The sequence below is a fragment of the Aquila chrysaetos genome, chromosome 3 (assembly GCF_900496995.4).
Source record: "Aquila chrysaetos chrysaetos chromosome 3, bAquChr1.4, whole genome shotgun sequence".
NCBI lineage: Eukaryota > Metazoa > Chordata > Aves > Accipitriformes > Accipitridae > Aquila > Aquila chrysaetos.
In genome coordinates, this window is record NC_044006.1 from 58,944,474 (window position 1) to 58,968,858 (window position 24,385).

The 24,385-nt window shown below is 37.3% G+C and overlaps 1 protein-coding gene across 3 annotated transcripts in view; it reads right to left on the bottom strand.

The window, feature by feature from the left end:
• PIP4K2A (phosphatidylinositol-5-phosphate 4-kinase type 2 alpha) overlaps positions 1–24,385 on the bottom strand; it is a 115,952-nt gene that overhangs the window by 14,658 nt on the left and 76,909 nt on the right. For all 3 annotated transcript variants that reach the window (XM_030009201.2, XM_030009200.2, XM_041122165.1), the window contains exons 4-6: positions 19,248–19,400; positions 6,722–6,868; positions 4,024–4,062 (exon numbers count right to left, since the gene is read on the bottom strand). In XM_030009201.2, the coding sequence (XP_029865061.1) occupies positions 4,024–4,062; positions 6,722–6,868; positions 19,248–19,400 (339 nt within the window). The remainder of the gene's footprint in view (positions 1–4,023; positions 4,063–6,721; positions 6,869–19,247; positions 19,401–24,385) is intronic.

Consider the following 24,385-nt stretch of genomic DNA (forward strand, 5'->3'; position numbering starts at 1 on the left):
GTTTAGTTGGGTTTTATTTTTCTTCTTCTAATTTCCTTCTGAGTTGCTCACTCACAAGCAACATGCTATGTTCTTTATAAGAACAAGTAGACTCAGCTGTAACTGCTAATTTGATGTCGTACTGCAAGTATAGCATAATTGTGAGCAGGGGGACCACCAGGGGAGTTCTGCATTATCCTGGTTTCACTTAAGAGGGCAAAACTGTCCAAGGAATGAATAGAAAATGCCCACTATTAAAATAATAAAAATAAAAAAAATAAAGAAAACTAAAGCCTAAAAAAAATAAGGGAGCAGCTGTCAGAATTTGACAACTGTTGAAACATACTGTTCTTTTAAAATTCAAGACATCTGTAGGTGCACGTTATGATACTTGTTGCCAAGAAAGTGATGCCTTTGTTATTAAAAATATCAGTTATAATGCAAATGAGAGGAATTGTGTGTTAAGATGAAATCTAAGGGATGGAGCTTGTCTTCACACCGATTATCACAAAATATTGAAATGACAGTTTCAGAGCTTCTCATCAATATGTTAGGGTATAAAACAGTTGAAGACAGTCAAACAGGAGATAAACTGAAAACAGGACAGAAAAGTAACATTCTTAAAGTCATTCCAGCCAGCTTGTCTTCCTAAAAACTGATTTAAAAACCAAGTTTGAATACTAATACCTATTTTACACTACAAAACTAAAGTAGAAAAATTATTTTCCTGATTTCTTATTCTATAGTCCATTAAATCTTTCTGCATAATTACCTCTTCTTTATAAACTGAGTAAATAACAAATCTTTTTCCTATCAAACTAGTCTTTTAAGAACATAATTTTAGCCAAGTTTGCCATTTCGAAGTAATTTATCTAAAATTTAGAGTCTGCATTAGAATGTGACTGAAAGACTTGCTCTTCTGTTTTCTGGATTCTGCAGCTTTAAAAGAGGCTAACATACTATGCTCAATATTCTGAAAACAATTTGATTACTTTAATATTGGCATTTGAAATTAAATGTGAATTACTTAAAAGCCCATTTAAAAACTACAGCATTGCCAGACATTTTAGCCATACATTTTAGCACCAAAAGCTTCCTGTCTTTTATTACTTTTCTGTTTTTCAGATGTGAATAGCAGTGGATACCTTTACAATAAGTAATTAAATAACGCTGCCATTAATTGAAATTCTATTATTATTATTAATGTCATTTCAGGGCGATATTAATAAACTGATGATTTAACTTGTCTCTGGCTAAAAATTAGCTAATAAGTTACTACATCAGCCAAGTATTTGAGATTGTCTGGTTTTGTTTAATCATTCAGAGAAATTTCTTCTAATATAGGAGATGCCAAAATCTCTTCAGAACATTTGCTAAAATGCTTTTTTTTTTTTTTTTCCCCTCCTTTTCAAGCTAAAATTTTCCAGGCGTTTTAACATCTTTTAGATTGGCTTGAGATTCCCACAGAAGACAACAAACAAAAAGTGACATCTACTTAAGAGAAAGTGGAAGTGAAAAAACATGCTACAGGGCTCTCACTTGCCAGTTATGAATAATGGACCATTTCCATACTTATGTCAACACAGTTCTTAATGTGCTGAAATTAGTGCCACACGTGCAGAGATATATCTCATGATAGCAGGTCTTTAGCACTGCTCAGAGTTTCAAAGACAAACTTTCCTTGTCTATTTGTATAAATACATAACCCCCTTTTTATTTAAGCTTAAAAACTGTGCATTAGAAACACCTAAGTAGTTTAGATGAGTAAACCACTGCAGTTCTAGTGCTTGTTGCAGGAGATTCAGATCACAGTGTCGATGAATGTTCTGAGCATCTACAATACAGACACACAATAGTATATTCCTCTGACCCTTTCAAATCAAACAGCAGACTCCAAATCTTAGACAAAAACCATGTAATAAGCAAAATACTATTCTTCCCTTGCTTGAATCCCTAAAAGTGTTTGTAAAATGTTTTTCCCTCTATGAACTTAGAGGTTTACCCAGTTAACTCCCTTTCTTAGAAATGTTTGTTCCGAGTGCTAGCTTGTGGCTTCCCTGCTGCACTGCATTGGCGTTTGAGGGGAACAATGAGTAACAGAAGGCTGTTCTAACAGCCTTAGACCGTCTGCTTGCAACATCAATAAGCTTAGTGTAGTTCTGTCTCCAAGAAATCAAATTCTTTTGAAAAGAAAATGATGTGTGAGATTTAAAATAGCAGAAGAAGAATTTGGGGGACCAGTTTTTTTTATATTTCTTTCACAGAAGTACTCAGTGTAAAAGGGGAGGTTCTAGATGTGTTGAAGTTGATAGGAATTTTTTATTTGCCTTACTGAATTTATGATTTCACATCAAACATAGAGAACAGTTGCTGTATACAGTTATACAAAACCACACAAATTTGTTTCAACTTAGCTATAATCAAGTTCAATAGTAATTTTGCCATGAACTTACATGGGAACAAAATTAAGGTACTGTTTCTTCGAGGTTCTCACTCAACGTATTAACTGGCGTAGGTATGTACTATTATTAATCTATTTATTATTAGGAGACATATTCCTAAAACTGCTCAAAACCACCACACTAAATACCTGTATAGTATCGGCTCCTGTCTAGCTGAATATACGTAATTATTGTTAAATTTTACATTACTATTCCAAGCATTAATGTTGCAACCTGAAGTAGTCCCATCAAAATAATTTGCTCTCCTCATTTCTGTCAGATTATTTTAGTACTACCAGCAGAGGTTTTCAATGACACTAGGTATTGTTTGTAAGACACTGAAGGGTTAATCCCTCTGCTTCAAAAACACTAGAGTTGTGCTACTAAACAAGAACAAAAATAGACCACAAGAAAAGAATGGAGACCATTCAAGACAACATCTTGAGGGCTTGGTACAGCAAGAGAGAGCTAATGCTCACTAATGTAACTGCAGTTGGCATTTGGGACATGGTAGCTGCCTAATGCTGGAAGAATTCTAAGTGTTCGCTTGTACCTTAGGACCAAGTGGAAAAACTTTGCAGAGTTTTTCATGCAGCGAGAACCGTAGGACTGACAGCTACTGCATGTCCTTAGTGCAGTTGTGCAATCTGTAGAAGACTCAGAGAGGCAGATATGGTACAACTAATGCTTAGGAGAAAAACAAATGATCTGAATGGAATTTGGGGACAACATAAAATGAAGTCTTTTTAGTGAACTGCTGAATGATGTTATGTTAATTCAGAAGGAATGTGCTTGGAAAAATTAAGAAAACAAGGGTCATGGGTTCCTAGACTTCACCCAAATTTGGAAATCTAAGAAGTTTTAGATGATAGAAACTATGTTCCACCTTCAGTTATCTGTAGAATCTCTAGACAAACCTCTCCTGAAGTGCCATCAGGCTATTTCACTGAAACCTCAGAGAAATGTTGATTTTGAGAACATTAAGTTTTCCAAATGAATTGAAGTTGGAGATGGAGAAAACCAAAGTGATCAATTTCCTTTGAGCAAAGTTTCAGCCCAGAATTTGAGGGAGACTGTCTCTCATTATAGCTACATGTACATCTAAGTCTGTTGTTTGCTCTTTTGTATGAGCTTTACATACCCAAAGGTTCTCACAATTCAAGGTTTGGTTCATCTTTGCATTCACTTTAGAAGTGGTGCCACATCACATCATTCCATTAACTGACATGGAGTATCCATAAATCTCAATATTAAAGAGCAAGAGAAAGAAGATGAAGAAGCAGAAGGGAAGAGAAGAAAGTCCTGATGTTTTCCTACCACAGGGCAGGCCCTGAAGAAACTAAGAAGAGAAGAGAAGAGAAAAAAGGAAAAGGAGGAGGTAGAGGATTGGCTCACTTACCTCTGAAATCTCAACACCATTACAAACCAATATTCAGAGGTCTGCAGAAAATAGAGGAAAGATAAAGGAGGGAATAAGGTAGAACTGAAGAGGGGAGAATAATGACAGAAAACAAAGAAAAGGGGCAGAACAGCACTGGTTATGTTTGTCCTGAGACTAGCTAGCAGGTTAGATAACTGAAAAAGAAACAGAAATGCACCATACCTTTTCTTTGTCACTGGCTTCTCGAGCCACAGTAGAGCCCTGAAACAGAAAAAATGGATCTAAAAATGTGCATATGTCAGAAACTAATTTGAAAATGTTACGATAACAGGTCAAAAAGCGGATGAGCTGCATCCTTCTGAACTTGAGAGCTGTTTTAAAGAAAGGTGATACAGTAGGTAGAATGCCCAGGGCCACTGAACTGCTGCAATCACTTGAAGAAGATGTATCATGAGAGAAGAAAGATGGATTAAATCCTCAAATGCTCTACATCTATTGTCCTCCTGACTGCTGGAGCTTCTTCCTCATGTCTCATCCTCATTTTGAGACTATCATCCTGGAAGTTCAGTTTGCTTGGCAGACGTCTCATCTTTTTGTGCCAATTTAGCTGTATGGTTATGGAATAGCCTATTCTATATAACTATTTGGACATATGTAATACACATTTGAAAAGGATGTCACACAATATAAACACATAAAAATATTTAAAAGATCACAAAGTACAAACAAGAACAAAGCACCTCACAGCAACATGAAGTTTAAAGAAGAGATGAGACTGTGGATTCACAAGATTTACAGTGCTTGCTAAAGACATTTTGGATATATTTTTATTTTATTTATTTTTTAGCTGAAAGCTAGTAGGCAATATGGTGCTTTCTGAATAAGCTGTAGGTGACAAAAAAATGGCTGTGTGTATTTCCTCCCAAACTTCTTGGAGCAGGACCACACCTTTAAGTACCCAGCGCTTGTTTATCACATAATAGCACTGCAAGAAATAGTAACTACAAACGTGATAAATGGACATTGAAAGATGGGTAAATTAGCTCTATCGTTTGTTGGAAGGTAGACATCGTGTAAAGAAGTGCTGGAGTGGAATCATGTTAGTTTAAAGATGATGAGGATTCCCAACCACATCTTTTTATACCATGTTTTATTCTGTTTGCAGAGAGAAACTCAGAAAACTTAGAAAGGATGGAGAGAAAAGATAAATGGGACAGTATGTCTCAGTTATTATGTATGGCCCAGCAGGCAGGGATTTCATCGCATTATATCATTAACTGATAATAAAGCCTGGTCAAAGTCTGACATTTTAGTTTACTGATGATATACCTTTTATGTTGTATTCTGTGCTCCAACAGACTGCTCCAATAAGACTGCTGGGCTCAAAAAAAGATGAGCTGAAAACGAAACTGGAGGAAAAAAGTGGATTTACAATAGTAAAAATTAGGGAGATTGCCAAATTTGACACTGAAGTAATTTTAATAAAATGCCTCAGTGGCCAGAAAAATACCTTTGAAATCCTATGCTGATCTGTGGTCTCTTTTTCTTAGTATCTACACAGGTAGAAACTTGTGCTACTAGTGAGCTCTAAGACAGTGTCAAAAATATTCACACATGAAAAAGGACCCTGAACCTACAACCACAGATGCTGTAGCAATGAAAATCGGGAAAAAGTGATTTGTAATATATGCAGTGGCACTAAAAAATCTATTCAGTGAAGGAGTTTGTTTTGAAGAATAATATGATATTGATGTTAAATTTAAATTGCAAGAGAAGTTTATCTTTAAAGCAATTCTGTCCAGCTGGACAAACTGAATAGATTACAGAAGCATGCACAGAGGTAAATAACAGTAAAAGCTGTTGACACCAATGCTAAGAACATAATGTGTATCATTTATGTTTCTTTCTTTGTCCCTTTTTTAATGCATCTGGACATTACGATGCTCTAAAACACATACAGTTCTCAAATTAAAAAAAACATCTGTCTCGGGTAAGCTCTGTAGCCAGTAATACTAAATACCAAAAAGTCAATTGTTGACAATCTGGAAATCAGTTCTTAAAAGTCACATTCAGTCAACTATCTTACCAATTGATAGGTAGATACTTGACAGTAGGAAAGGATGGTGCAGTATGTAGCATTACAAATTTCTTAAGACAGAATGCTAAATAAACATCATAAAACAAGCTTGCAGATGCACTTAGCAGTTCAACACATAGAAATTAAATGTATTATAAAGAAGTAGGTTTCTAAGGGGAGACTTTACAGAGGAAATTAAAATACAATCCCTTAGGTAGAAAGACTAAGACTGCATTCGTTGTAAGCACTGTACATTAACTACTGGCAAAATTACGATGAACAGATAAACTTCCTGAAATAAAACTGAAACACACCTTATCATAAAAGCAACAGAAATTTTGTTTTTTAAGAACCTTCTCTTTTTCACTTGGGTTATTTTTAAAATAGAGTGAAATATGAAGCTTTTGTAGTAGTGATGTACTTTGTTAGTAGCATTTAATTGGTTTAAATGACGATGGTATTTAGTTATTTTATAAAAGTCCTCTGCAGAATCAGCTGTGGCTTTCCATAATGTTGATAAAAGCCTATAGGAAGCAGATGTATTATTGTACTTGTGTGAAGGGTTTTACCTTTAACCATTAGTTACAGTTAATAAACATACCTGGTTAAATTGCTGCATTTAAAAATGCACAATACAAATAAATTTGTACAACTTCTATAAAACCATCCTTCAGTTTTGCTAAACCTGGGTGCAGAAGTAAACCAGTTAATGCTGGCTCTTACATAACACAATCTTAAATTAATTAAAATTCTGAGCAATATTCAAGCATCAGCATAACCTAACATTTATAGTAAAGATTTTCAGCTACTTTGTCAGTTATTTAATCAGCAGTTATTTCTCACCTTTAAATCATATTTTCTATAAACAGATAAACGATGGCTGAACACGTTTCTTGTAACAATCATATATACTTCAACTCCATCAACAGTAAGCCGGTACATGCCCAAAAATTGGGGAAGAAGTGTATTCCCATGACACTCCACAATAAACTGCAGGAGCAACAGAAAAAAAACAGAAATAAGGAACGATACATAGAATATAAATATATATTTATACATTTTTAAAGATAAACCACCCAGAAACAGCACATTTATTTGCTGAATATATATTTGTGTGGAGACAAACCTTCAAAAAAATCATGCCAAACCAAACCCCTTCATCAGGAGATTATCCTGCTTTTAGGCCAGTGTTTAAAAATTAAATTCTTGAACTGCTTAACTTATAACTCTCTACTTCTATAGACAATCTCATAGAAAGAGTGGGCTCCATTTGACAGACCCTTCCACTTTTATGCTCCTAAAAGCACACCTAATGCAGATAACTTATTTGGTACTGACATCAAAAAACAGAAATACTTTTTCAAACATCACACTGCTGTATTTTGTACTCTGTTGTCCCAGATTAATCTGTATGTTTCTCCATTCTCAATATTTGTTTATTATGATGAACATTTATGGTGCTGTCACCAGCAAGGGGTATTATTTATTATCACCAACTTTTTGCTAGTTCCCACGTGATGGTTGCATTTCAGGGTCAATAGAGTTGAGCAGTGAAGTGCAAGATCCCTATACTTTTTATTTACAAATCATTACATTTCCTTAAGGTCACCATATTCCATTACAAACAGGCTATTAACCTTGAAAAGATTTGCCACCTGCACCTGAAACCTGTGGGTTTTTTTTTTTTTTTTTTTTTTTTTTTTTTTTAAATCACTTGCCTTACAACTAATAGTTCAAATTTCTGTTCGAAAGACTACTGGAGGAAGCAGAAAAAGTGCAGACTATATTGATGACAAGAACTATCGAAGAATGAATATTTATTCCCAGAATAAAAATGCCCATACTGTATTAATCCTAAAACCAACTCAAACACATCCACTCATATTTCGTGGAACTAAGGAAAAGTTAAGCCACAATGATGCAAACCAGAAAATGACTCACCGGCTGTCCTCTTTCTGTTATTACCAAGTCTCAACCAGAGGGACTTGGAGAAAGTTTAAAAATTCAAGCCCCAAATAGGAAACATGAAAACTAACCAACAGTCAGCTTTTAAAGCAGATCAGCTTTTAAATATTTGTTGAATACTGAAGCTGCTGTTTCTTTTGTGCCAGAGCAACCTGGTTATTAGAAACACATTATTCTAAAATACAGGATACTTTAGAACAAGTTAACTGAATAAGTCATTTGAATTGTTTAACAAAGGTAGTAAGCGTTTGGTAACAAATAATATAACAAAGCTCTTGGAACCCTGGAGATTTTGCCATTTTGGGCTCCTCTGCTAATTTTAAGGAATTCCTCTCACTAACTTTATACAGGAATCTGCACATACCACATACAGACTTTCCTTTTGTAAATGGCAAAATAAAAATAGAAAGATTTAAGAGTCCTGAAAACAATCATGTCCAGCAAGAAACAAAGGGAATGAACAACAAAGATGGAAATTGTTGACTGTGAATTGAACATAATTTTGACTAACAACTCTGACACACGAGCTCTGTTGAATCTTGCTGGCACAGTTTGGGCTGTAACACTCCTTTCTGTCTGCCGTATAGCTGTACTGGAGGTTACAAGCCCTGAAGCAGAGAACACATAGTCATGATGCAGTTGTGCTACTTCACAGCTAAGCATTTTTAAGCTCAAACTGCCGATGAATGAGCAAAACATCTTAAGCTGCTGCAGAGGCAGGAAATATGATTGTATGCCCCAAAATACAAAGAAGTTTGACAATAAAAGACCACAAAAACAACAGCAGTCCTGAGCAGTGCACAAAGATTGATCAGTTTGCACCTGAGATGACTTCTGTGTTTAACAGATACAGAATTTTTAAGCTGGAGTTCTTGAATTAGAGGACTTTCAATCATAGTGCCGTTATCAACCTCAGAAAGCAGTTATAATGTGTTACAGGATACATAGCTCACTTTGACCATCAGTAGTTTCTCTTAGAGATGCGATCATGAAGTGAAATTAGAACTATTAATGCTGAAGTTACAGAAAACTTGTTTAAAATACTAATTCCTATTAGTCAAACTACATTGATTATTTTGTTATAAACATCAAGTACTTGGCATATATCCTGCAGGTAAACACTTTTCTAATGCTTTACAGAAGGGTGGGAAGGGTTGTTCTTATAAAAACATTTACTGAGTGATTCCTTCTCTAAGATGATTAGGTTCTGCAAGGATGATAAAAATGAATCTAGCTTCCAAGAAGAGTTTAGTGCCACAGAATTTCAGGCCACTCAACTCTTTAATGGATCCAGCCATTCCTAATCTTATGGCTTTTAACTACAGAATTTGAGTTAAAGTAAATACTATTATTCCAATTTTCCATATGGGGATGTGAGACGCAGATATCATCTGAAATCATACAGAGAATTTGTACCATGCGAAAGAACAGCAGCTAGGCATCTTGAGTACCAGACTAATAAGCCCCTGCCCTCCCTCTCAGCTGCTAGGGTCAGTCTTGACAAACCATCTCTTCAACCTTAGATACTGCTAACTCCAATTTTAACCTTTCTGGTCCCGAATGTCCCCATTTGTAAAACAGCATCGTCATTAACATAGAACATGTGCAACATACCCACTGAAATAATATAAAATAAATCCTTTGGTTAGCAGTATACAACCCCCTCCCAAACTGTTCTGTATTACATAACTACAAAAGAAAGGCAATTAATGACAGTTGCTTAAGTCCTATTTGTAAGTTAGAGTTAGCCATTTGCTAAAGCTATTGTTTCATTTTAATATTTTGCAAACAAGCCTTCTGAAAGGGCACTGTTACTAGCACGCAACACAGGACATGAAAAGCTCTGCTAGTACTGCTCTCCACTTGATAAAAAGGGACTTGGCCGTGTTCTTGCAGACTTCTAAGAGACCTTCTCAAAGCAGACCATGTACTGCGACAGTTGTTTCCTACTCACTGCTGAAAGTGGACACTCATGCCATTGCAATTTAAAGAAAAGCCCCTAAAATGATTTCAGTGTTTCCCTTGACAGCATTTCTTATCCTGATGGGGAGACAAAGGAAAGAGGGAGGAATGCCACTTGCTTTCATCATCTACAAGGTCGGTCTAGAACTTCCTACCTTTGAAACTATCAATCCCCCATATCTGCATCACAGAGTAGGCAAAACGTGTCATCTGTTTGGGTGGGAGTCCAGCAGGACTTGCACTGGTGACTGTGGTTGGCAGATTTTCAATTTGTCCATCTTGATATAAATGAAGTAGCAATTTAGTCACCTCAAGGTGCTTTTTAGGAATGATTTCCTGAAGTTTCCCACTCACAGCTGGAATAAAAGTGAGCCTAGAAAATAAGCCAGTACATGCTTAACAGGACTGCTAAATTTCAGTGAAAGAAAAGACCTTCACTCCTTTAGGTTAACTCTTTCTAAAAAGAACATTAAAACAATTCTACCAAGCAGCCTTGCTAAATAAAACTGTAACACTTAGCCAGTACATTTACAAGTCCTTATATGCAGTAACAAGATCCATATCTTTTAAAAAGAGTGTTGTAATAAACACCCCATCATTTTTTGTTAATTCAGACAATTTTCATTTTTCTGCACGGCATGAGGACAGTATTACCATTAATAAAGTATCATCAGCATGTTGACACATTTTATCAGCTGTGCAGCATCGGTTTCAAATACATAAGTTTCTGAGCTCTCTTGAACCCCATGCTTAAAGGTGAAAATTAGTAAGAAATTCTTTATGACCCTATAATCCCATTAATTTTTGTATAAATACAGCTTCAAGTTTCCTTAATAAGAACAGAACTTTCCCTATCTCATTTTACATGAAAAATAAAGATTCTTAGCCTCTTGCTTCCCCATGGTAATGCTAGTAAGATATCAAGATGACTAAAAGATAACATAGTGCATATAATTTATTGGTAAAGAAGTTATACAATTTTTGGCTCTTTTTGGAAAAACACAGGGTAAAATTCCTGTTTCTGCTATTTCTCCTCCTCCCCTTGGAGATAATCTGTGGAATGATTTGACAACAGTGAAGACTAAATCCTGAGTTACATCTATCTTGGTTCTATGTGAAAACTCAACATTCCTATTTTTCCCAGGTAGCCCTATTTTGCAAACATTAATTCAGAAATACGCAACATGCTCATTCTCCATTACACCTTCATATATTATTTTCACGATTTTCTACATCATGATTAAGGCAATCATGCTTGAATTATCAAATGCTTACGTGACAAGCCTATAGATTCATTAGGATACTTTCATTAAAGAAATTGAATGGCAAGTGATACAATTATTTAAAAACATTTTGGACATTGTGAAGGACAAGATGTTGAAACTCCTTTTTTGGGCTCAACTTTCTCTTTCAAATCCTCTTGCCTGCAACCAGAAATACCCTCCACCAATGTGTTGTGTGCACATGCGTTGACATGTGGAATTACTCCCCAAAAAGGAGGTTGAGAAGTTGTCCAGAGTTGTATCAGGTGTCAGAATATTCCAATTATTGCCATTTTCTTGAACCCTAATAATTTCACAGAAAATTATCTATTAGGTACTTATGTGACACATCGAAAGGATTAATTAGTTGAACTACAGCACACAAAGTTATAGATTTTCAAGACATATGAAGCTGTTTTCTTCTAGTAAGTCATATAAGAAAGTAATTTCATTTAAAGAGGTGTTCAATAAATATACAGGTTTTCAGATACAAGCCCTGTGATTGATAGCCTTACATTTAACGTTGTTTCAGACTTGGGCCAGTGTTAATTTTACTTCAAAGTGCAATGTAATCTAAATGTTACTACCAGGTGTGATTATATAGGCTGCAGATCTGCTACCAGGAACATTATACTCGATACTGCTACAATCAAATGAGTCACTGGGCATGCTGATTTCTTCTGAAAGTGCTGTGCACAGCATCAATAACTTATATATATAAAATACAATAAATACATAGAAAATATCTGCTGGTGAAACCCAGGCCTCAACAGAGCCAGTGCTGTCAAGTCCATCTGCCATTTTGTGTAGTTAGATATTTACCTATGAAATTTCACATCTTTCAGTGAAGATTTTCGATATGTTTTTCAGTAACAGTTCTAGCCTGTGGTTGTATGGCCCTTTTGCATATTGCCCTTTTGCAATTCCATCTAATGGCCATGCTAATGAGTTTCCTTTTTTCAGGGTCACCTCTCCTATAGGAAACAGAGGGCCCACGGATGCAGGTGAAATGTAGACTGTTCGGATGAGAACACATATATTCTCATCTCTACTTTTTCTGCTTATCCTGGTTTTTCATATCAAAGCTGCTTTATCGGTTGGTTATCTTAGCACAGGGCAGAGGCCACGTCCTGTGGAGCCTCTTGATTCACATAAGGAACTGGCTGAAGGGCTTTCCTCAACTGTGTTTCTTCGCAAACCTCCCATAAATCTTCACCTCTTACTACATTAGGATGTACAGAGAGTCAAGGTCACTGTTACATGGTACACATCCTTCTTCATGCACATTTGTGTTTAAATAATAGTACATTATATTGCCTTGCTTTGCCTTTTAACCTACCCTTTCCCTTCTTTTTGTGATACATACAGATGCAACTCATGAAGAAAAATGGGAGAGCTGGGAGGAAGCAAGCCATTGATAACCTGGGCAAGTAATGACATGGAGGGAGGACGACACAAACTTCAATGTAACTCTGCTTTAGCAACCTATCGGCTTGATGTCAGCCCATCTCAGTGCAAATTCCTAGACACCTAGCCCCAGTTTCTTTTCTGGGGTATTCTCCAGCCTATGTTGTCACCAATTCTGTGACAAAATTGCTTTTAGTCTACACTAATGTTTTTCTGTCTACTTATGATTTTAATGTTTTCTCCTACCTTCCACTCAATAACCTTGTGCTATTCCTTGATTCCTGCGCAGTCCTGAACCCTGCTCTTGGTGCAATTTCCCCCTTTTTCACCTTATTGCCTACATTTTTTCCCCTTTTGTTTGCCTTCCTGTTTCTTTCATATTTTTTTCCTCTCCAGAAGCTAAGGTCATATTATTTTTTTTTCTGCTTTTGTTTTCTTCTTTATGCTGTTGTCTCCCCTTTTTAGCTCATTCTATTCTTTCCTTCCATTCTTTCTTCCCATTCACTTCCCCATCACTCCACTGTTTGCTGCCTCCGGTAAATGGGCAGTCTCTCTCCTTTGCCACTATTCACTATTTTTGCTGGTTGCCAGGGAGACAAACAGGCAATGCAGTAGGTGTCAGTTCTGCATACAATTACCTCTATAGGGAAGAGAATGTGCTGTCAACAGGGACTGCCACCTATAGAAAACCTAAAGGGTACCTGCACTCCTGAGTAGTTTTATATTGGAAGGCTTGTATGCTAACAATTCCCTCTTGTTCACCTGCTTTGAGATGGCTTCTCAATTTCTCTTCTTTACTGAAGTCACCTCAGTGTCAGCACTGAGGAATAATAAATCCCTTCTGAAGTCCATTTTAATGACAAAAAAAAAAAGGTGTTCAAAAGGTGTTGGTTTTTCTGAGACACTGAAGTTGCTTTCATTTATTTTTAAAAATTTCTACCCTGCCCGTCATCTATTCTCAAAGATCACAGGACTCCACTTTTACACCAATTTAAGATTTAAAGCAAGTTTATCTCACTGGGAAGGGCAGGGTATCTTGATTCAGACATTTCAGAAACTAGAACATCTGCCTACAGAATTTTACTCAACTGTCACTGATTCCTGCCCTTGAAAATCATATCTGTAGTTTAGAAAATATCTACATATATACTAATATCTACAATAGTATATTCTGTATTTTATGTAAATCAATAAACTTTTTGCACAGGACAATACATCCAAGAGAAATATATAAACAGAGCTTGAATATATGCTGAAATGAAAAGTTTTCCTTTAGGAGGAAGCAGTGTATTACCCGTTCCTTAAACAGAGGGTGAAATCCTGGCAACAGATTTATCATCACAGATGGCTTTGCTGAGCTCTCCTTTAGCAATGCCAAAGGGAGTGGTAGGTTTAACTCCATTTTTCTGGTCCATGCTCTTAGGGTCAGGAGCATAGTTTTAAAACAAAACTGCACTAGATTTGGAGGTAATTCAAATGAATATTTGATTTTGCTCTCAAGTACTATTTAAGTATTTAACATGAACATGCTCAATTAACTTACACAGTTTTAAATGGTCAAACTACATCTGTGAGCCCATACAGCAACAGCTTTTCTAATGTTTGAAAGTCTGACCCATTTAGGCATAACAATGGTTCTAGTGCATTTGATAAGTAAACGATGTTCAGCTGAAGTAACACTTGAAGAGTAGCAAGTTCTACCATTAATTAGTATATCAATAATATAAACAGCCCAAACCAACTGCAAATTATCATTAAAATGTGACTAAAAGCAGTGTTTCACACTATGTATCAGAAAATATTACAGTAGTTAGAAACTGGCTAACATGATAGGTTCTTATGCTGTGAATTTCCATGTCATATATATCTGTATGTACTATAACACTTAGAAACCTAGCTGGTTCACACTAGTCCATTTTGTCTTTAAAGGTAGATAGAAGGCTGGTCCACGCATGATGGACTTTATAGTCTAGTCATAAAGTTGCAAAGCATCTTGTTGTTTAAGTATGGAGAAAGACATTATTCCCCCTGTTTGCTAAGAAGTAGTGGGCTTAGTGTTTTGTTTTGTTGTTTTTTTTTTTTTTTTTTTTTTTTTTTTTTTTAACTTTGCAAGAGAAAACAATGATCTCTAGTGTTCCTACTCAGTACTAAAAGCATCAGACTCATCTGATGAGTTGACAGAAAGCTTCAGTGTTTAGACTGAAGTGTTCACCATCTGCCTGAGGTTGTGGGCCTGACTGCCACTAAAAAAAAAAAAAAAGGCATCATATCAGACAGGGTAAACGAATGCATGCAACTCATTATTTTGGATAGCAACTATAATTTTAAATTGTCAGGACTATTATTACAATTCAAGTTTTAATTTGGAATTGCTATATATACTTATATGCTGTTTCTGTAGTAACTTCTCCTGACACTCCTTCAAGCCTGGTTAATTTTTAGTTATTCACACATTTCTAGTATTCAGCCTTAGGTTTGGAATTTGATCTTTTTGGTTTTACTGTTAACAATTTTTTAAATTTTAAGTAGTGGTAATAACACAGTAAATTGTGATGCACCTAACTTGGTTACTTTTGCAAAATGCCATGCGATATTGCAACAGAATTTTACCCAGAAAGGAGAAAGCTACTAACTCAGCCAAACTAACTTATTTTCACTCCTAACAAGTTACTAGCCATTTTGTTTCTGAAAACAACTTGATTTCTCTAAAGTGTACAGTCATGTCCATTATAGCTTTGATTAATTAAAAACCAGCCAATATAGACTTAGTATTTTTAGACTTACAAGTGTTTACAGGCTATGCACAATTCCTGTTCCTTTTGTAAATACCTAAGTATATGGACCGTGTAACTATAACCTCAGTTCCTCACAGCTTCAAAGAACAGACAGGCTATTGCATTTTCAGACGGATGGAGAGAGGAAGGATGGAAAGAGTTGGGTGAGTTTGTGGACTATACATCTCCACGATCTCCAGTTACTGATAAAATAACCTTTATTTCTACTTTCCAGTGGCAGTCTACATGTTTTTTCATAACCTTCTGGTGACTCCACAAAACATCATTGGTAGTTCGAGTTAGATTTTGCAGGTGTTCATGGGAAAACTGCCCTACTACGTTTCTTTGCTGACCACACTAACTCCCAGGTGCCTCATCAGTAGTTTTGTAGTTCAAAAAGGTGCAAGGAGAATGACAGCTATTTTGCAAGTGACAGCAATGAAGACATATCCAGTCCCTCGCACTTCTGACTTGGCATGGTCCCCTCACCAGTATTCTCTGTTTAAAGATAGCTGTCTTTTTGTATTTATTGTTAAGCAGTTCAAGCAGTCTTGGAAAACGTTTGATAAGGCTTGTTTGGTCCCTAAGCAAGGACAGAGGTACTTCCAAGGTCTAGAATGATTCTATCAGCTGGAGCTGTTAGCCTTAATATGGAAACAGTTGTGTAAATATTATGGCTTAAATGAAACTCATTCAGACTTTCAACCTGGGGAAGAAACCTGGAATGAATTTGTAGAGGGGAAAAAAAAAGCCTGACAGAGAGAGAGGAAAGAGATGATGATCTGTCATAAATGGCATGAATTTCACTCATAATCATGTCAGAAGTAACTGGAAGATAATTACTGTCTTCTTGGGCAGGTGAAAGAAGGTACAAGATACCGAGGGTTTACAAGTTACTGTTCATAATGGATAGATGATCTAGCTTCAGGTCCTTTAGGGGTACTTGATCTCTAACAAGGGACAAAGAGTCTTCTAAAATCCACGTGAATCACCTCACTAGTCTTCATGCACCTGAGAAAGGTTATTCCTCCCAGGATGATCCCTGCACTACATAACTGGGTCTGAACATGTCTGCACACTTCCTTCCTTGGAAGGCTGAACCTTTCAAATACAGCTTTGCTCTAAGAGCAGCCTGGCACAGGGTTTGATGTCAGGGCATGCCACTAGAAGTCCCAAACTAGTCCCAAACACAATCACACCTGGGCTGTGAAGCATATTTAGCTGGTCCAGAAATTTTCATATACATGGTAAGTGCTGCTGACGATCAGTGAACTGAAATTGGAGAAAAGCTAACAAGCAGACTTTTCCCTAAAAAAACAATATTTGGCACTTTTGTGTGTAATTACAATTAGCTTCTTTAACTGTAGCAACAGTTACAATTAAGGAGGATACTGGGCAGTAAGGTAAGTATGCAAGTCAGTACAGGGCACTTGACATTTCTTCTGTTGGCAGAAGAGAGTATGCCAAAATAAAATTGAACACAAGAGAACTTGTTTTATTGACAAAGGTTTCCACAGGAGTACCAGTGCAGTATCTGAAAAGTCTTGTACTACTGCAACTATGCCATCTGACAGAACCATAAAGTTACATCTGTACCAGTGAATTAGATGGGTCTTGGACTGTCCTCTGGCATCAGTTCTAATTGGAATGGAATAACTCACATCCAAATTATTAAGTTCTCCTCTAAAACAGAATGCTCATATTCAAACTCCTAAGTAGAAATAGGAACTGGCCTGAGTTAATACCTTGAACCTTGCCCAGAATTACCTGGGAGACAGCTAGCTTGCCCAAAGCAAAACCATTTATGAGCTCAAGTGCCAGTGGATGTTATCTGGCCTTGCATTCTTTACTAGTAGAAAGTTAGTCTAAGGCCAGTCTGTGTGGGATTACTTGGTCAAGTGAATTATTAAAACCTTTCCACCAGGACAAGGGGTTCTCTAGACTTTGTCAAGCAGGCTAAGATAAGCTTCACTTGTCTGAAAAACATCTAGAGAAATGGGAGGACAAGCTGCTGTACCTAATGATTCCAAGCATTCGATTTCCAGCAGCAATACACCAGACACAGTATCAGCTGTCACCAGAGTTAGTGGGATTTAATTTAGATTTTCTTTAATTAATTCAAATGATTTTGTTCAGTACATTGTTGAAGATACTGAAATTAATTTATTTCATTAAAAAGTCCAATTATTAAACAGTCTCTGTACTTGAGTTCCTCTGCATTTACAATGCTTTGTAAAGCGCCCTCAAGTTCTGAGACAAAAAGAAATACAAGTAGTATCTTTATGAATCTTTTGGAGCCACCAATGAGAGCTTTCTTATATAGATATTTATCCAGTATAAAGTGAAATTAGATGCCTGGTACAGATAACTTTCAGATCATTATTCCTTGTAACCTAGCCTATTATGAACCCCAATGTTTGAAAGCACTAATGAAAAACGATTCCAAATTATTAAGTTCATTCATGTTAGCACTGTCTTCATTGACACTCTTAAAAGGAGATGACTGTTTTGAAAAGCAGTATGAATTTTCAGCTGGATAAATTCTCAAAATCTGGATCATTAATACTAGCTTCTAATGCCAAACACTAAACAGTCTAAAACTTTATTTCTGCTGCATTGCTTCACAGATCAAACTCTTTCAAAGCTCAAATTGTAAGTTTGAAAACTCTAATAAAAATAACACCCAAATTACAATTAGGTAATAGTTTATAATTTCTCTTTGGTAAAACTGTAATTAAAAGATGGTCTTATGAACATTTCTGATAGTGACAATATTTATCCACGTTAAAACAAACACATAGTGGTCCTACATGTTATTTAAACAGAAGAACAACATGCAGAGAAAGAAAGGAGTTAATATCTAACTCACTGAAGGCTACCCAAGCTACTCTGGACTTGGAGGGCATTCAGAGATCTCCCTTCAACACAGGAAGAGCAGAGAGGGAGACAGCCAAGCAGCACTACAAAGATAGCTGGCAATACCTTCAATCCCAAGCACCCCAGAAGCATGCTTTTGCCTCCCTTCCATCTCAAAAGATGCCTTTAAAACTGCTTTTACAATAGAATCAGTATTTAAAAAAACCCAACAAACAAAAACAGTGCAAGGCAAAAAAATAAACCACCTAAAACAACAACAAATAAGCCCCAACCCAAAATGTCCTGAAGTCTTTACCTGAAATCCCAACCCATGGAAGTGAGCAGGAAGATGGAAAGAAGGACAAAAAGCCCCTTCTACTGGATGTCATATTTTAGATGATTTTTAGAGGCTTTTCCGGTTTCTGTAGCTTTAAGGCTTATTCAAACAGTTCTGGGGCTAAGAAAGTTAGCACCGATTTTTATTAAGGCTTCTCGTATTTCCCCAGTTCTGCTCCCCCCTGTGTCATCCACACAAATTATACACTAGCACAGTATGACAACTACCAAGGCCGATTTGAAGGATCTCCACTGTTCACTTTTGACTTTACTGTTGTTTATGGAAATTCACACTGACAAAACCTGGTTTTTTATTAGCAGAAATTTTAGATTAATTATAACCAATTTTTCATTTCTCATACAATACCACTTTAATTGTTTGAAATCTGCTGTTAGTGAAACACAGAACATTCAGTGATCAGACCAGGAAGAAAGATCACCTGCACCATTCATCTACATGTACATAGACATCTCCAAGCTAGCCCAGAATAAAGCAGATTCAAGCCTGGGAGTCCACTAGCTGAAAGAAGGGCATCTTCCTAGTAAGGCGAAGGAGCTTATGGCCTCTAAGGTAGTATCTCTGTATTGTGTAGACATATCATTTTACTTAAAGCTAGCTTAGATATTTAGAAAAGTGCAGCCTTGTGAATTGCAGACATACAATAAATTGCTCATGCAAAAGGGAAAAAGTCTGAAGTGACTCTTTTTCCATAATTATTCACTTAAAACTTCTAACACTCTAAAAAAAGATTAGCATTATAATATTTAAGAAGATATCCCACACCCCGGTTATAATTAGCATACTACCTGATGGTATTTCTTCAGTATGTTGTGCATTTCCGCTACATCTTCACTTGTTATAGTTTTGATGATATATCTTTTGTCGTAAGATGTATGAAAGCGGGCACCACTGCGTGCTTGGGAATCATTGGCAAGGGGTGCACTTCTTGTCAATGAATTCTGTTAATTGATTTAAAACAAAAAAAGCATCAAATCAGACAAAAATATGCAACTTTTAATTAGAACAAATATAAACCATTTCCATTTATTTTTAAATCTTCTTCAATACATCTACACCGAGCTCAATTCTGCAAAGCATGTAATCACAGACCACGTAAATCTTGACAAATCACTTCAAAAATACTCTGAGAACAAAAGAATGTTTGGGGGAAGGTGTTGCCCATCAGTGGTTCAAAAGTCATTCTCAACGCTGAATGAGAATTTATTGCACTTTGTTATGTACATGTTATCAGCTTTTGGGGAGAAAACGTACAGTAATTAAAAAAACAAAACGAACACTGTATTACACCGCAATAACTGTAAATAGAGGATTCATCTGTAGTAACAGTATTACTTTAAAACTGAGCAGGATTTGCTCTTGAGCCCATGTGATCTGGTACATAAACAAGATCACAGCTAGATTTCCAAGTTCTAGTACTAGAGCTATTCCAATAATTTCATATCTAGTGTTAAGCAAGTAATATTATTGTACAGTACCTCCTCTTGTAAAATAGACCCACCTTCCTACAGATTCGACAGGGGAAGATTAGTTAATGACTGTATAGTAGTTAGAAGAAAAACTGCTAGAGATTACTGACCATTTTTAGACTGAAGCCTGAGACTACTTGGGCTTCAACAGTAGCAAAAGAAGCCTTCTGCTTTTTTCAGAAAATAAGAAGTATTCAGATTAGATTTCTTCATATTTAAAAACAGTAAATATAAATTAGAAAAAGTATAACAACTTGCTTTTGGCTGGAAACATATTTCTTTACCAGTAAGAGTTTATGCCAATTGTTACATACTTGAATTACACCATTATTTTTTTTTAGAATAAGTAGTAACAGCAGCAGCACAGCCATGAGAAAACATAACAATGTTCTTACACCGCATGTGTAGTTACATAAAAATGGCCCATACTCTGAAAAGGTTAAACAAGTTAATTACAGACTGCTGGAACACTTCCCTGTTTATGAAATAAACTTGCAGTACCCATTTGGTATATCCCTACTAGTAGCAGGAAACTCCAACTCCTGCTATCATTCCTCATTGTACCATACTGCACAAACAGCTGTTGCTAAATTGAAATATACTTTCCCCCTCTTCCATACTGACATAGCATAACATTCTCCCTGCTAGAAGAAAAGCTATTTTCACAGAAAGTTTTAATAAAATTTTGTATATAAGTGCAAATGTTCCAGATTCCTAAATAGCAAAAGTTTAGCTCCAGCAGCTACAGAATACGACATGTTTGTGTAGTTTGATAAGGCACTATGAACTAAGTCACAAAACCGATTTACGCTGGAAGAACGATGATGCTTTCAGAAAATAATTACAAATAGGCTCAGTCTACCACAACTAGGTACCAAACCCACAACATTTTATTTTTATAGGAGCTTGTCTTATTTGGAAGTTTTACCATTGATCAATCTGTTCACAAGCTCTATGGACTTCAGCAGGAGCTGGACACACGGATTCAACCCCAGTGACAGAAGGTCAGTAACGAAGTAATAACCTTGACCAAGAGATAAGGGCAACTAGAGCCCCAATTTAAGAAGGCACGTGAACACATACAATTACGTCTCCATATTTTGGAGACCCATTGACTTCAACAGGCCTTCACAGCATAGGTAAGTGTTATCCCAAATGCGGGATGCTTTCTGAAATCAGTTTAATATGAAATAAAAACATTTTCCCACAAGGTTACTTTGTTCAACTGAAATACGCAGGAGTACTAGAAATAACAGTAAATCACCTAAAAACACACAGCTCTACAAGGTCTTACAAGAATGAAAACCTTAACTATGACATGTAGGAGAAATAAATCTTTGCACACTTCTCCCTCTACATTTCTAGGCTTGTGCCATGAACTAGAGTCATTACTAGTATCTATGATAAAAAGTGATGTCTTTCTCCATTATCCTCTCTATTCACTAAAGAAAGAAAGGATGTGAGTGCTTCCCCAATGTTTATAAATAAACAGTTTTTCTAGACTGATAAAACAGAGCTTTAGGGACAACCAATGCAGATTCAATTCCTTCTCTGCACTGGCTTTTGGACAGCCAATTTTAACAGATGCGAGTCCTGGTACACCATCACCCCACATGGTATTTACGATACTAAAGAAGGGAATTTAAGTATTACTGCAGTTTTCTTTACCTGTTTTCAGATGTTTCCTATTCAAATTAATTTCCCACCACTCCACCACTGAAATGTTTTTATGTACTGATGAAGTCTATTCAAGAGAACAGGTATCATCATAAATGGACTGAATTTTCTTAATGCTACACTTGATGTCAGTACTCCGTAAGTTTTCAAACTGATTCATGAATAGTTAGTTGTAGAAACCATCCTCTGTAGAAACCCTCTCTGTTCTAGAGTCAGGACTTGTTTCCAGGGCATATATTTAATAGTTTAAGATGAAGAACTGATAATCAAAGTTTAAAAAAAGTTGTGCAAATTCAGTTACCTTCATCACAAACTAGAAAATATGATGTAACATAATAATTATTTTTAATTCTGAAAAAAGCTAAAGCATGGGTAATCGTTAGTGTATGTAGTGAATTAAACTACTGCTAAGTTATTAGGCTGTAATTCAGTTAGCAATAATAAAGGTTACTGGGTAATTATTTGTTATTGTTCCCAGCAGAAAAAAGTGCATTATTCTGAGGTTAACTATTGCAATAAAGCAGTAACCACAGTTTTCTGAATTTTTCCCATAGAACCCTAGTCTTCAAACTATAAGCCATGTGGTATAAACCTCGAAAGCAATTAACCTGGGGAGAGACTTAAGTTGTTTTGCTATAAGACAGCTGCAAAAAAGCGTACTTGCTAGTCTGCCACCGAACCTCTGAAGGAGGAGGGAAAGAGAGAAGATGGGAAGGAGGACCTGAACTAGCATGATTCTCCAAAATTTCAAATACTCTTAAGGTATATTTTAACATTTTTCACCAAAAGGCTTGTCAGATTTGAGTGAAATTCAGACCTGGTATGAATGAATTATCTTGCTAGCAATGTCTTGACTGAGATACAACACATGGCAGATACTTTTTCTATGGACTTTTCAGTTGCTGAAGCTCAGTTATTAATTCTGTGGCCAGAAAGGGACAAAAGTAACCACTTTTGACTTCGAACCTTCTGAATGCTATTCATATAACCATCTGCTTTTTTACAGTAAATCTGTCTCTTTTTGTCTTTATAAGCACTATTTGCACAGGAGAGCTCTTCTAAGTTTTAGGCCTTAAAATAACGTTCTTCCTGCTTTCCACGAATCTCCTGCCATCCCATTGTTAACCAGGAATATCTAGTATATCGGAATATTTATGTAGCAACCCATCAAAACAAACACAAATTTATCCAGATTTCCCCCCCCCCAACCCCCCTGATGGAATAGATGTGGGGGGGAAACAGTGACAAAGGATGAGGAAAAGGCTGAGGTACTTAATGCCGCCTTTGCCTCAGTCTTTAATAGTAAGACCAGCTGTTCTCAGGGTACCCAGTCCCCTGAGCTGGAAGACAGGGAGCAGAATGAAGCCCCCATAATCCAAGGGGAAATGGTTAGCGACCTGCTACACCATTTAGACACACATCTATGGGGCCTACATGGGATCCACCAAGGGTACTGAGGCAGCTGACGGAAGTGCTCACCAAGCCACTTTCCATCATTTATCAGAAGTCCTGACTAACTGGGGAGGTGCCAGTTGACTGGAGGTCAGCAAATGTGATGCCCATCTACACGAAGGGTCAGAATGAGGATCTGGCAAACCACAGGCCTGTCAGTCTGACCTCGGTACCGGGAAGGTCATGGAGCAGATCATCCTGAGTGCCATCATGTGGCACGTACAGGACAACCAGGTGATCAGGCCCAGTCAGCATGGGTTTATGAAAGGCAGGTCCTGCTTGACCAACCTGATCTCCTTCTATGACAAGGTGACCTGCTTAGTGGATGAGGGAAAGGCTGTGGATGTTGTCTACCTGGACTTCAGTAAAGCCTTTGACACCATTTCCCACAGCATTCTCCTGGAGAAACTGGCTGCTCATGGCTTGGACGGGTATACTGTTCACTGGGTAAAAAACTGGCTGGATGGCCAGGCCCGAAGAGTGGTGGTGAATGGAGTTAAATCCAGTTGCCGGCCACTCACAAGTGGTGTTCCCCAGGGCTCAGCACTGCGGCCAGTTCTGTTTAATATCTTTATCAATGATCTGGACGAGGGGATGGAGTGCACCCTCAGCAAGTTTGCAGATGACACCAAGGTGGGCAGGAGCGTTGATCTGCTTGAGGGTAGGAAGGCTCTACAGAGGGATCTGGACAGACTGGATCGATGGGCCAAGGTCAATTGTATGAGGTTCAACAAGGCCAAGTGCCGGGTCCTGCACTTCGGTCACAGCAACCCCATGCAGCGCTACAGGCTTGTGGCTGGAAAGCTGCCCGGCAGAGAAAGACCTGGGGGTGCTGGTCGACAGCCGGCTAAATATGAGCCAGCAGAGTGCCCAGGTGGCCAAGAAGGCCAACGGCATCCTGGCCTGTATCAGCAATAGCGTGGCCAGCAGGAGCAGGGAGGTGAGTGTTCCCCTGTACTCGGCACTGGTGAGGCTGCACCTCGAGTCCTGTGTTCAGTTTTGGGCCCCTCACCACAGGAAAGACACTGAGGCAACCAAGTTGGTGAGGGGCCTGGAGCACAAGCCTTATGAGGAGCGGCTGAGGGACCTGGGGTTGTTTAGCCTGGAGAAAAGGAGGCTGAGGGGAGACCTTATCGCTCTCTACACCTACCTGAAAGGAGGTTGCAGTGAGGTGGGGGTTGGTCTCTTCTCCCAAGTAACAAGCGATAGGACGAGAGGAAATGGCCTCAAGTTGTGCCAGGGGAGGTTTAAATTGGATATTAGGAAAAATTTCTTTACTGAAGGGGTTGTCAAGCATTGGAACAGGCTGCCCAGGGAAGTGGTTGAGT